A 14,254-nucleotide genomic window follows, 5' to 3' on the forward strand; every position below is an offset into this window, starting at 1 on the left:
GTTCCAGCTGGAGGGGAGACACGGAACAGGCAAAGTGGGAGTTCCTGAGACCCCTGAGCAGAGCCCTGTGTCTCTGCCCAAACCACCCTCAGTCCCAGTGATAAAAATAGGTTAAAAACTGTTGTAAAATAGTTGATAGATTGTTAAGCATGTACTGTTAGTTTGGTTATTATATTGTAAAAGGGGTTAAAAGGGTAGTTGTAAGTGTTAGGAAAATTAATCTACAAACACCAGAGGTTTATGTCCAAAAAGGAGACAGAGGAGTCCTTTTACTTTATTCCAATAAAGGGAGAGGCCATGGGGCATTCCCCTGGGGTCTCTCACATTTTTGGAGGATGCAGCCTCCTTTTTATCCCAATTTCCCAGACACATTTCCCTTCTCTCTTTCCCCATTGGCTGAGGGACTTGAGAGGTTCAGACTTCCCAGAACACCTGATCCCAAAGATTCCCCTCTAATGTATAACCCTCCCTTTTCATTTTTAATTCTTGCTGAATTTAGGGTTTTTTCTTCCCCATTGTTTCTTTCATCTCTCAATGTCTAATTTCGTTTATCAGCAAACCTAAAGTTTATTTGTAAAAGCAAAATATCTTTTTCCATTCATCAATTGGTGGAATCCTTCCCATTGTTTCTTTCATCTCCCAGTGCTGGTTTTATCCACCAGCAGACCCACAGCTTGTTTGGAAAGACAAATCCACTATTCCTCTCATAAGAAATATGTACAAAACATACCATAACACACCTCAGTAAAGTGCAGCACCCCCCAGTGAAACGAGCCAGCCTGGACAGAACTGTAATGGCCAATCAAGTGCCTTAAACCTTCATGCAAATGAATGATTCAAACAGAAACCAATCCAAAGGGACAAAAAACAGGATAAAAAGGGGCATCTGACCCACTGAATGTGTCCAGCTCCACCTGGACCATCGGGGCCATCTCTGCTGAGCAGCCCCAGCGCTGGCGCTGCTCCATCCTCGGCGGGAACGCTGCTGCCCAGCCCGGGCCCCCTTGCTTTAGGCCTTTCTTTTATTATAATAAATGCTGAAATCACTTTAATACCAGGAGCCTGCTCTCGTTTTTATCACCAGGGTCAGCAGCAGGAGCTCTGCAGCCTCTCTCCTCAACCCACTTTGGTGCTTGAGAGGAATAGCAGATTTGTCTTTCCAAACAAGCTGTGGGGCTGCTGGTGGACAAAACCAGCATTGGGAGATAAAAGAAACAATGGGAAGGATTCCACTGATTGATGAATGGAAAAAGATATTTGCTTTTACAAATAAACTTTAGGTTTGCTGATAAACGAAATTAGACATTGAGAGATGAAAGAAACAATGGGGAAGAAAAAACCCTAAATTCCGCAAGAATTAAAAATGAAAAGGGAGGGTTATACATTAGAGGGGAAATCTTTGGGATCAGGTGTTCTGGGAAGTCTGAACCTCTCAAGTCCCTCAGCCAATGGGGAAAGAGAGAAGGAAATACGTCTGGGAAATTGGGATAAAAAGGAGGCTGGGTCCTCCAAAAATGTGAGAGACCCCAGGGGAATGCCCCATGGCCTCTCCCTTTATTGGAACAAAGTAAAAGGACTCCTCTGTCTCCTTTTTGGACATAAACCTCTGGTGTTAGTGGGTTAATTTTCCTAACAGTGCTGCACTTCCACAGCTGCAGCAGTTTCCCCAAAGTTTTACATAAACCTCCCTCTCCAGGGCCAGCTCCACACCCTGCCCAGGGAGGGCTGGGAGAACCAAGCGCCGCTGTCTCCTTTCTGCCCCCGTTTTGCATGTTTGAAAGCTTTTATCGTGCTTCACCTGTGTCCTAGGGTGACGTTATGATGCTTGTACCCCCATTGGTGTGTTCTCTTTATGCTGGATATCATGCTCTGTGCCTTCAAGACTGGCTCTGAAGAGCGAATGGTTTGTTTTGGTTTTGCTCTCAGCCGCTCCCCCAGGGCTGGTGGGACACAGAGACAGGGCAGTACATGGTGCTGCTTTTGCTTTTTGTTTTTCTCTTGCTCTTGCTTCTGCTTTGCTCCTGCTTTGCTCTTGCTTTTTGCTCCTGCTCATTAGCTAGTTTAACTAAACAGTCCAAATTTTCCCTGGACTGTTTTTCCTTTCCCTTTTTGGGACTACTCAAACCTGCTCTGGACTGGGACCTGGGAACACCGAGAGTTTGCACCTTGTGGCTGCAGCAGCTGCCCCAGCACAGGAGGGACTGATAACAGAGTGACCATCCCCAAGAGAGATTTTCTGAATTTGTCATCTTTTTCAGAGTGGTGTCACCCAGTATTGTTCATTTTGTGTGTTAAATAAACAGGTTCTTTCCACTTCTCTCCAAGGAATCCTTCCCGAACCAGTTGGGGGAAGAAGCTGTGTGGGTTTGCTTTCTGGAGGGGCCTCCCTTTGGAGATTTTCTCCCAAATTTGCCCTAAACCAGAACAACCTGGAACTTCTCCCTGGGCTCCACAGCCCATCCTGCACTCCAGGTCCCAGCAGGATGCTGAGGGGCCACAGCACCCAGCTCTCCCTCCTGTGAAATACAAAGCTGTGTTCCGTGTCAGGTACAAACAGGCAATGTGTGTATTTGTGATTGCCATATGTGTGGAGACAGACAATGGGACAGTTGCGAAATCTAATAATAACTGAGGAAAGTAAGGCATGGAAGAAGGCCTTTGAACCCATCTTTTCTTTGCAATTAACCTTAGTTGATTTAGGAGCATTGGAATTAAAGCATTAAGGATGTTGCTTTTTGCTTATAGTTAAGCCTTAAAGAGTTCTGCAAGAATAACCTTTTGAAGTATAATTTTAGAATATTGCTTGTATCCTTGAAACTATAGCTTTGCAATATATATAAAGGAAATATGCTTATCTCATGCCTTAATAAAGCAGAGAAAAACAGCTTGAGAAAGGAAGATTAATAGTTTCAACCAAGGGTAGCTGGACATCACTATTATTAGATTTATAGTCTCTGCAATCAAAAGTTGGACCCACATCTGGGGAGCTGGACTCCACCAGATGGGATTCGTCTTTCTTCTGTCAGAAACTGGCCCACCACCACCTGGGGATACTCCTTTTGGGATACATCCTGAGAACTAAATCACAATAGTGTATAGAATTGTGATGTAAAAATTGGGAATAGAAACTGCTGATGAGTAAAAATTGGAATAGAACCTGCTGAGAAAGCTGATGAGTATCCCTATAAAGCTTCAATTATCGATGTGCAGTTGGAGGGAAAACTTCCCCCGCTGTACCCAGCGCTGTATGGCTCATACTTTACCATATTAATTAATAAATTGATTGCTGCTTGAATATTGGCCTAGTCAAGCTTCTTATTTATAAATAACACTTGCTCCCGGCCCAGGATGCTGGGGGGGCACAGCACCCAGCTCTCCCTCCCTCCCTCCTGCCCGAGAGGTGCCCAAATATGGTGCCACACTGCTCCAGCGTGGCCCGGCATTACTTCACCCCTTGCATATGCAACACACCTATTTATACATTTTAATGGGATGTTTGCCGTTCTGGGCCCCGGGGTGTTATCCCTCCTGTGGAGGGCGAGTGCTGCGATGCCCCCAGGCTTGTTTTCCTTCCAGCCCTTCACCCTCCCCACCCTGGAACGTGCATTTGCTCACTCACACCCTCCTCTGCAGCACTTTCTTTCAGACCTTTCCCCCAGTTTATGATTTCCATCCCAGGCCTGTCTCCTGCAGTGTTTGGGTGCCTCTCAGCTCCCCTTCCCCTCCAAATTCCATGTGCAGACAAACCATGTCTGTCTCTGTCTGACTCTGTTCTCCCACCATTTATGGAATATTTCATTTCCCCAGCTCTTTCCAGTTCATCCCAGTAACTATTAACAGCTACTCTCTGAATATCCTGTGAAAGGAAGAAACTAAATTCTATGGTTACAACTGTTTTTGAAAAACCTTGGATGTAATTTCTCCCATCTCTCCAGGATGCTCACAGGTAGTGAATTCACTCCTGCATTTCCCTGTCCCTCCTCCTCCTTTCCAAGGAGAGGGGTGCTTGCCCTCCCTGCACCTTTCCAGGACTCACCCCAGCACTGCAAGGTCTCAGAAGCCACTGCAGACATTCCCTCTGCACCCTGGCAGGAACTGCAGCCTGACCTACCTGGGCTGTCCTTGCTCTTTTCTCCTCTGCTGCAGCCCTGATCTTCCCTGCCACCCCTGGGATCAAAATCCGCCTTCCTGGTGGCACCTCACCTGTTCACTGACAACCACAGGAGTTGGAAAAGCAACAAATCCCTTCCAGGGAGTGGCAGCAGCTTTTCCTTGCCCTTAGCACAGGGACAAGTCCCTGCTGCACATGGAGATGGGATCCCTCTGCACCCCTCTGTCTGCCTCTCTCTGCAAACACGGTTCAGGTGCCCTGGGCCAACACCAGAGATTCTCAGGGATGGGCAGAGGCCTCAGGAGAGAGGACAAGGTCCTGCTGGGTGGGCACACAGCACTGGCAGCAGCCCCAGCAGCACCCAGGGAGCTCAGGGACAGGCAGGCCCAGCAGGGCTGGGGTGATGCTGTGTCATAGAGCTCTGCTCCTGGGCCATCACACCTTCCCAAGGGGAGGGAAATCCTGCAGGACTCAGGCTGGCAGCCAGGCTGGCCCCACCAGCCAGCACCCACCTCTGGAGGCAGCCTCAGACAGGCTTTGATGAAGGGAGGCTGCTGGGGATCAGGTCCTTTTTAGGAATATTTCAATCCAAAGCTCTTTTCCCTGAGGCAGCTGAAGTTATCCAGAGCTCCTGCAGAACGTGCACCCACCCACCTTCCTGTGGCTGGAGCTGGGCCACGTCCATGGAGAGGCACAGGGCACATCCCATCCCTGGGGCAGGAGTGTCCTGGGAACCCCAGCCCCAGCTCCTGCCTGGGGAGAGCAGTTCATAACCAATGTATGAGATAAAACAAACCCTCCCAACTCACACACCGGGGCAATTGGAGCTCCTGTCCTGTCCTGAACCAGCCCTGGAAAAGCTGCAGCCCAGAGTGGGCAGTGGGTCACAGTCTGAGCTCTCAAAACATGAATTATATCCTATCCCCTCCTGCCCCTCTCCTTCATTCCTGCTCTCCTGGGCAGTGACAGCACCCTCCTCACTACAGAGCTGCTTGGAATCACCCAGCACTTTCCCCAGGGCAAACGCAGAAAGGGAACTTGGCCCAAACCCCAGTGTGGCTCTGGATGCAGCTGCAGGGTGCAGAGTACCTGCAGTGTCCCCAGGCAGCAGTGACAGCCATCCCAGTGCTGCTGAACTGGGATCAGACACAGGGTGTGCAGCAGGGAGGGAGCAGCCTGCCCCAGCCACTGCCCCAGCACCACACAGATGTGCCCTGACTCAGGGAGAGCTTTTGCCAGCTGAGGAAGCCTTTAGGGACAACCTAAAGAGCCATTTGAGCTGGGATTTGAGTCCTGTCCTTCTGGCAGGAAAAGTCCTCTCCACAGTCTGGGGCCTCCTGTGCTGTCTGACCATCCCTCATCTGCAGAGCTGAGGGATGAGGTGGTGCCCAGGCAGCTGAGCCCCAGCTCTGTGCACTGGGAGGAATCTGTGAGACACAAAGGCTCCAGCAGGTCTTCAAGGTGCTCAGAGCACCCAGGAAAACTCAGGCTCAGGGAATGGCCAGGAGCCCTGATTTAGAGGGGTGGAAACAAACTCTGAGGTGCTCAGCTCCACTCGGGTCACCCTCCCCTTCTGCAGAGGGTGATGGTTGGGGTGGAGGCACCCAGGGACCTCTGGCACAACCAAACACCCGTGGGTGGCATTTATAAACAAAACCATTGTTGAGACAATCAGAACCAACATCTGCCCCTCTCCCAGCTGGAGGAGGGGAATCCTGGTCCCTGAGTTGTTTCTCACCCAGGATAAAAGCATCCCAAATGTCTTAGCAGTAAGCTCAGTTTACAGCTTAAGTTAAGCTCTCTGAGCTGTGCAAACCGGCTGGTTTTTGAGGACACATGAATTTAGATGGATTGGATGGAGGAGCTGTGCAGCTCCCAGCTTTGGCACTGCTGCACTCTGTGTGGGGTTGGGATTGGATTTACCAGGGGTACATGGCTACAGAAGGGAAATTTTGGAGGAAATCCAAATTTCAGTCAAATAAAAGAAATGTACTTTCAATTCTTTTATTCAGGATAGTTTGGGTTTATTCCTGACAATAGCTCTGGAAGCTGGAGTACGTGACAGAGTCTTTGGAGATCAACAGTGAGAGAGAGGTGAATCAAAACCCCAGTGCAAACATCCAAAGGGTTTCTTGTCTGGGAATTCACAGCAAGTTGGAGAAATCTTGTACAAAACCACAACCTGAGAAAACAATGTCATAAATACCTGCTCAGTTTTGCTCAAAACATGGCTGTGTGCTCTTCCCAAGCTGCTCCCAGGCCACAGCTCACCTGGGGCTCAATGGCAAAGCCTCTTCTTGGCCTCTCAGGACTGGGAACAAGCCCAGGATTCCCACTCCATCAGCCCAAACTGTCTTTTCCAGCGTGTGTTGCTTAATATCCATCCATTGCTGCTTTGGGCTTTCTAGACAATGCCCACAGTGACAAAAAGGCAAAAAGCAGAAGAGCTCTGAGGATGAGGTGTCACCACCAGACCTGAAACAATCCAGAGTTATTTCTGCACCATCTGGCACAGCTGAGCAGTCTTTGAGGCGAGCCCAAACACACCTGCAGGGCAGAAATCTCACTGCAGGTGCCAAAGGTGAGCTCAGGGATGAGCTCAGAAGAGCAACAGCTCAGGAGCAGGTCCAAAAACTGTTCTGAGGATGTGGTCACGTAGGAGGTGGGGAGGGCAGCCTGCACATCTGGGGGGCAGGAGCCACAAACTGCCCCAGGCCAGGGGTCCAGCCCTGCCCCTGCCCTGCACATGCCAGCCAGGACCAAGGAAAGCAAAGAGCTGTGAGCCTGGAGAGAGTGAGACACAGGAGGTGACATGTTCTGCAGGGGCAGTGACCCAGGGATTCTTCCATCCTATTTATAACCTGCAGCTTTTGATGCCACCTCAAAACTCCTTAATGACAAGAATCCCAAATGAGAATGAGGAACAAAGCATCTTGCACTTATTGGGAGGTGGCTGCAGCTTCCTTGCCCTTCCTTTTCCACAGAACATCAGGAAAAAGCGAAGCCTCTGGAGGAGAACAGGGACCAGGTTGTCCAGGCTGCCCCTGGACCAGGGCAGAGCCAGTGCAGGGCTGAGAAAGGACACCTTGAGCTCAGCCTGGTGGGACACACTCCTCATGAGCACAGAACTTTGCAAACCCCGAGAGCAGGGCTTGGTCCCTGCAGTAAATCCCTACAGGAGGTTGACTTTGGCCACAACCTGCTTGCAGCCCATGCTGGAGTACTGCTTGTCCCCTGTAGTGTAGTAACTGAGCTGATTTGCCAAATTTTCAATGTGTTTCTGGTCAGGGTAGAGCCCCTCCCTCCTCATCTGCTCCTGGAAGCAGTTTATGACGTGAGCCTTCTCCAGGAGGACGAAGGGGATGATGTCTGCAGCCTTCCACAGAGGGTGCACCCTGCCCAGCACTGGCTGGATGATGCTCAGCAGCTCTTCAGCTCCACGCTGCTGATGCAGGAGCTCAGTGGATGCATTCTGGATAACGAACTTTGTGATTTCAGCACCTCCCAGGTTGCTGATTAAAATGTAGATGGCATTGAGGAACTCGTTGGTTTGATTGGGTTCAAAGAATCGGCTGAGAGTGTCCAGCAGGACGGGGGACATGAGCTCAACCTCATCCAGAATAAACAGTGGGGTCTTTTCCTCTATTTCAGCTCTGGTAACCATGTCAGCAATCTTCTTGGACAGATCTATTTCACAGGTGAGCGGAGCCACCCCGCTGGGGCAGTGATGCATCACAAAGTACTGCAGCACAAAGTCATTGTCCATGACAGAGCGGAAGTGCTTGGCCAGCACCCAGCCAACGTGGCTCTTCCCAACCCCTGTGGGGCCGTTCAGAGAGATCACCAGAGGCTTGTTGTGGACGTGGGTAGCCAGATAGTCCTTCAGTAATTCCACAATACTTTCCACAGCAACCTTCTGCCCAAACACTTCCCGGTGCATGGTTTTCTCCAAACCATCCAGGTCGTATTTTTGGAGGTTATCATCCAGGTTCTCTATTGCATTAAGAATCTGGAAGAACATAATGGCAATGAGCAAGAGGAGGCAGCGCTTTGCCTTGCTCTTCTCCTCTGCTGGGAGGTATTTTTTTGTTTTATCTGGGTAGAGAACCATCCTGGATTTCCTCCGGCTCTTTTTCCGCCTGCACTTTTTCACCGAGTAATGTTCCACAGACGTGTCAAAGGTGAAGTACTGGGAGCTCTCAAAGCCAGACTGATTAAAGAAGGCCATGGAAGGGCTGTACAGGGAAGTTCTGTTCAGGGACAGCTGCCTCTGCAGCAGCCTGGTGTGGACAAACTCTGCAGACTTTTCCCGAGGCAGCTCCAAATGCAGCCGGCTTTTCTTCAGCCCCTGGTAGCGCCGGCGCAGGCGGACGATGGCCCGCAGGGGGGAGGAAATGGAAGTGATTTTCTTGGAAGCAGCAGGGATCACAGCATCTGGTACTTCCTCTGCGTCACTCTCAGAGCTAGAGGCCTCTTCTTTTGCATCACAGGGCATTTCCCCTTCCCTGTCACTATCCGTGTGGCAATCTCCTCTTGCCCATCGCTGTCGGTGACGGCAATGTCCCCTTCCCTGTCACTGCCACTGCCAGGAATGTCCTCTTCCCTGTCACTGCCACTGCCAGCAATGTCCCCTTCCCTGCTACTGCCAGGAATGTCCCCTTCCCTGTCACTGCCACTGGCACTGCCAGGAATGCCCCCTTCCCTGCCACTGCCACTGCCCTGTGTCTCTCCTTCCATGCTGCCCTCAGTGAAGACAATTCCTGGGTCAGTTGCAGCCTCTTCTTTTGTGCTGCTCTCAGCACAGGGAACCTCTCCTGCATCCTCCTCTGCTCCAGATGTGTCTCCTGTGGGACTGCTCTCCATGCAGGGCATCTCCACCCCCAGATCCCTAAGGAAACTTTTTCCATCCACCTCAGAGCAGGGCAGCTCTTCCTCCATCTCTTCTGGTTCTTACAGCCCATTCACATCATCTTCTTTCTAAAAAGAAAAGGAATGATGTAAAATCAACCGTCCTAATATCAGGAAGTGACCAATAACACTGGAATTAGACAGATATCCCCCTTTCTAATGGACAGAAACCTGCAGCAATCAGCAATGGCAAGGTGGCAAAGACTTTCAGACTTAAGTTGACTTTCTGGAAGATGGGACAGATGTGCAAAACTACAGATGAAATTCACAGGATTCACAGAATGACTGGGCTGGAAGAGACCTTCAAGATCATCAAGTCCAACCCAGCCCCAACCCCTCAACTCAACCCTGGCACCCAGTGCCACATCCAGGCTTTGTTAAACACACCCAGGGATGGGGACTCCACCACCTCCCTGAGCAGCCATTCCAGAACTTTATCACTCTTTCCATGAAAAATATTTTCCTAATATCCAACCTGAATTTCCCTTGGTGCAGCTTGAGGCTGTGTGCTCTGGTTGTGTCAGTGCTGCTGCAGAAAGAGCCCAGCCCCAGGTGAGCACAGGCACCTTTCAGGAGCTGTGCAGAGTGATGGGGGCAGCCCTGGGTCTCCTTTTCTCCAGGCTGAGCACCCCCAGCTCCCTCAGTGGTTCCTCAGTGTCAATTAATGCAAAATGATATTAAAGCACAAACCCAACCCTGCCTCAGATGCAGAAGGGAAGGTCAGAGCTGGCTGGGGCCAAAGGCTCTGCTGTAAGAAGGAGACAGGACAGCAGGACAGACTGACCCATGCTCTGAACCACAGCTGCCCACAGCTTTCCCTATACCTGCTAAATTCAAGGAAGACACAAAGCCCCAGCTCTGTGCCAGCACATGCACCCAGGCACGTACACACCCTGTGGGAGGTCACTGTCCACCCACAGACACCTCTGGGGCTGTGGGAGTGACTTGCTGTGGTTGCCATCGTGGCTGTGGGGGCACCTCCCAGGGAGGATTTTCCTGGCTGTGCTGGTGGATGTGCCTGGCAGGGAGGTGAGATGAGATGAGAGCTGCCCTGATGGGAAGGCTCAGAGGGGCTGCAGGGAGCCAGTGTGGCTGTGAGCCTGCCAGCAGCACCTGGCTGTGGGGAGAGGAGATGGGGAGCCCCAGAGAACCCCAACCCTGCCACCCCCACAGTCCCTCCATGCCCTCTGTGCCCACACACACCCCTGGGCATGCACACAGGGGCTGCCACATGAGACCCTGGAGCTGCACAGGAGAGCTCAGGCACGTGGTCATCCTGAGATAACCACCTGAATAGACAAACTTCAGCTGGCAAACAAGAAGGAGAGGCCAGGGGGATGTGACAAGAGGCACAGACCCAGCAGGGAACCCCTGGGAGATCACAGCTCTGCAGGGTTGGATGGAGCCCCACGTGCTGCCCTGGCCTTGCCTGGCATGAGGCTGGAGGTGGCAGAAGCTGTGCCATGGTGGGAGGACACTTTTCTGACACCTCTGGGCTGCAGCAGTGCTGACACAGGGGACACTTTGCTGCTGTGGTGTGGGAGCATCGGGGGGTAGGACGGTGGGGATGGACAGGAGACGAGAGATCTCTGCAGCCAGGTCATGGAACTTGGGGTTTATTGCAAAGGGCCTGGGTGCAGGGCCCTGCTGGGAGCTGCCAGGCACAGCTCAGAGCTTCAAGAGAACAGAGGGGTAGAGAGGATGAGAGGGTGAGAGAGTAAGGGAGTAAAAAAGGTAAGAGAGTAAAAGGGGTAAGAGAATGAGGTTCCCGTTACAATACCATAAATCTTTTTTTGTGTTGAATATTCTAATTCTCACTAACAAATCTAGTACAATATACAAATCCTACAGCATTTACATACAGCCTATAAGAATCATTACATTACCATCCTGCGTTACATTTTAAACCCTAAAAACTCCTCTTTGGGCCCCTTCTGCCAAGCTAGCAGGGTCTGCTCTGACCCTTGGGCCTGTCTGCAAGCAGAGGGTGTTGTTCCATCAAAAGGGGATTACCTTCAGTCCAGCCACACCATTGTTTTCCAGTTGTTCAGTAATTAAGGGATCTTAAAGCTGCTTTCATTTCAATCTCGCTTATAGTTTCCATATTCTCAAAATCTTTTGCCAGACAATCATATTTATAAGGCTTTCCTGTTTCATCTTCCCCAACACTGTGGCGCTGCCAGCCCCGAGCACAGAGCCAGCACAGCAGCGTGAGGAAATGCCACTTTCATCAGCCATCCTTAAAACATCAACACCGGGTCTTGCCAAAGGCACCACGACTCTGGAGGGAGCAGGGAGGTCGGGAAGTTTTTTATTAACTCCCTGCAGCTCAGCAGGAAGCACCAACCTGCACAAAGTCACGCTCTGGACCAGGTTTTACTTCCCCTGCGCAAAGCGGCTCCGTCACCCCGAGCCCGAGGGCACCCGGGGGCTGTGGGGGAGCCACGGGCCCTGGAAATGCCCCCTCTGCCCCCTTGCTAAACCCCACACCCGTCCTGGCTGCTCTGAAATGCAAAGCTTCACTCCCATCTGCGCACAAGCTGATTTTGGGGCCGTGTGAGGGCAGCCAGTGAGCCCAGGCATCATCGCTGGAGCTTCCACTGCTGGCAGTAATTAACCCCGAGTGCTAATTGCTGACCCAGTTCCTGACCCTGTGCAGGGCTTGGTGTGCAAAGGCAAAACCAGCCAGACAGGATCTGTCAAGGAGGCCCTGAGGCAGCCCCAGGAAGAAGGGCTGGATGCCACCATCACTGCGATGCCATCCAAAGGATGCCACTGAGAGCCCTGGGCTGTCCCCACACCCCCCTGCAGTCACAGCCTTGCCCCTCTCCATCCTGCACCACCTTGCTCACACAGTGCCTGCAGGAACCCAAAGGGACAGCTGGCCCCAAAGCCACTGGGAGCAGCCCCTGCAGCTCACACCAGCCTGGGCTCAAGGGATCAGGGACACCAAGAGCTCAGCCAGGGATGAGAAAACCCTCCAGGCACTGACAAACATCTCCACAAGCACAGGGTGACATTTTTCGGCCCCAAGCCCTTGCAGGTGAAGAGGAGGGGTTGGTTAAATGCCAGGGCAGAGGCTATGGAAATTTACAGGAGAAGTTTTTGAGAACAGAAGGATCACGGAATCATGGAATAGTTATGGCTGGATGGAACCTTCAAAGACCATCTCATTCCAAACACCTCGCACCAGCCCAGGCTGCTCCAAGCGCCATCCAAGCTGGCCTGCAGTGGGGCAGCCACCCTGGGCACCCCTGCCAGGGCCTCACCACCCTCATTCTCAGAAACTTCCTTATCTCTAATCTAAAGCCACTCTCTTCTAGTTTAAGCCATCACCTCTTGTCCTGTCATAACAGGACCTGCTCTAAATTTTCTCTCTCTTTTTCATGGGCTCCCTTCAAGGCCTGGCAGGCTGCTCGTGGCAGGGAAACACAGGACACCCCAAGCACTGCCCATGGACACTGCCAGGTGCTGCTGCAGCTGAAACAGGGAGTGATGTGGCTGCTCACAGCCCAGAGCCTGCTCTCCCACTGCCATGCCCATGCAGAGAGCCCCAAGCCCTGTGGGGAATGGTGAGGACTGAGTGCCCACCAACTGGGAGGTGTTCAAGATCCTCTTCTCAAAAGCCCACCAGCACATCCATCCCACCAGTGTGGGATGCCCAACCCTCCAGATGAGCCTGAGCAAGGCAGGGTGGAAGGACAAAACCCCATCCTGAGCAAGGAATCTGTCCAGTCATGAATATAATAACCCTGTTAATGCCATGACTCAGTCCCTAATACCTGCTGGTATTTACACAGGACTGGAAGTTTCTAAGAGCAGCCCTTGCACACTCAGTGTCGGGTCGGGGCTGGGCAGGAGGCTGTGTCAGCCAGCAATGGTGCACTTTGACAGCTTAATTTAATATTTAGTGAAAACAACAGGAAAGAGAAGGCAGGAATTCAGAGTGCAGCATCCCAGTGCTCGTGTAAACACTGCTGATCTCTGTCCTGAGCCTGAACACCACAGGAAAACTTGCACTTGGAAGCACTCCTGGGAAGCCTCCAGCTTTCCTGCTGTAGCTCTTGCAGTGTTTGCGTTGGTGCACCCTGCTGCTCCACAACAACGTTTCCACAACACAGGAGCCTGTGTGGGCAGCTGGAGGCAACCAGGAGAGGGGAGCACGATGGGGACAGCCCCGGCAAAGCCCTGGGGGCAGGAGAGGCCAGCGGAGAGCCGCGGTCCGGGTTAAAGCACTCCCGGCTGGGCAGGCTGCACCCAAACTCAGCCTCTGTGGATAAGCAAAGGTGCTGGGAAAAGGGAACGGCTGGGAAATTCTAAAGATTGATATCCCCCATCCCCAGCTGGAGCCAAACCCTCCATCCAAAAGGGTGGATGGATGAGAGCGGGGAAGGCGGCACAAAGCAGCCCCTCGCTGTGGGGGCTGCAGATAAAGGGGTCAGCGGCTGGGAGGAGAAACCCGGAATGTCGGCAGAGGCCAGCACGGCCCCGGCATCCCGAACCGCAGCTGCCCGGGGGCCCCGGCTGCGAACAAGCCGAGCAGGGCGGTTTGAGGCACGGCCACCCTCCCGAGCACGGCACAGGGTGACAGCGGTGACAGCGGTGACAGCCAGCAGCTCCCACCCCGGCAGCCTGTGCACCACCAACCCCACCAGCCCAGCCCCAGGTATTGCCAGGCCCCGAAGCCAAGTCCGAAGGGAAGGGCAGCAAGCAGAGGGGAAGAGCCTGGAGCATCCCAAACCATCCCTGGAAAACCGAGGCGGCTTCTGCTGGAAAGCAGCGACTGGGGACGAGCAGAAAGCGATGGCAGGGATGGAGCTGGAAGGAGCCCTGGGGTGCCTCGGTGGCCCCTGAGGGCTGGGGGCAGGACAGGGAGCGATGGCAGCGCAGTTACCCGCGGTGTCCCCTCGCCGCCGGTCACGGGCTCTCCCCTCCGGCCTCGGACGGGCCGGCAGCTCCTGTGTGGCCGCTCTCATCCGTACAGAAACCAGCCCGGAGAGGAAATGGTGAGGAGGAGTGGCCCTGGGCGGCACTTCCTTCTCGCCTGCCATGGGATGGCCGCTGCCGGCCGGTTCCGTGTCCCCCTCCCGGGCAGGCCCTCCCCGTCACGGCGGCACCGTGCGAGCGAGCACGGGCAGCGGGCTGAGCTCACCGCCCGGACAGCCCCGAGCCCGGCACAGCATCCCCACCCCCGGCACTGGCTGTGCTGAGTCACCAGCCCGGAGCCCTCACCCC

The 14,254-nt window shown here is 52.9% G+C and overlaps 1 protein-coding gene across 1 annotated transcript; it reads right to left on the minus strand.

The window, feature by feature from the left end:
• Positions 1–6,119: 6,119 nt before the first annotated feature.
• Positions 6,120–14,001, minus strand: TOR4A (torsin family 4 member A). The gene is made up of 3 exons (XM_030961409.1): positions 13,914–14,001; positions 8,649–9,088; positions 6,120–8,616 (listed from the first exon to the last, which is right to left on the minus strand). Exons 2-3 carry the CDS (start codon positions 9,047–9,049, stop codon positions 7,284–7,286), a joined length of 1,734 nt encoding a protein of 577 aa, XP_030817269.1. The 5' UTR covers positions 9,050–9,088; positions 13,914–14,001; the 3' UTR covers positions 6,120–7,283.
• Positions 14,002–14,254: the final 253 nt, after the last annotated feature.

The sequence above is a fragment of the Camarhynchus parvulus genome, chromosome 17, assembly GCF_901933205.1.
Source record: "Camarhynchus parvulus chromosome 17, STF_HiC, whole genome shotgun sequence".
NCBI classification, from domain to species: domain Eukaryota; kingdom Metazoa; phylum Chordata; class Aves; order Passeriformes; family Thraupidae; genus Camarhynchus; species Camarhynchus parvulus.

Coding starts and splice junctions, on each gene's coding strand:
- TOR4A (XM_030961409.1), bottom strand. CDS start 9,049: ATGGAGGAAGAGCTGCCCTGCTCTGAGGTGGATGGAAAAAGTTTCCTT. Junction 8,617..8,648: donor GCCGTCACCGACAGCGATGG/GCAAGAGGAGAT, acceptor GGATAGTGACAG/GGAAGGGGAAATGCCCTGTG.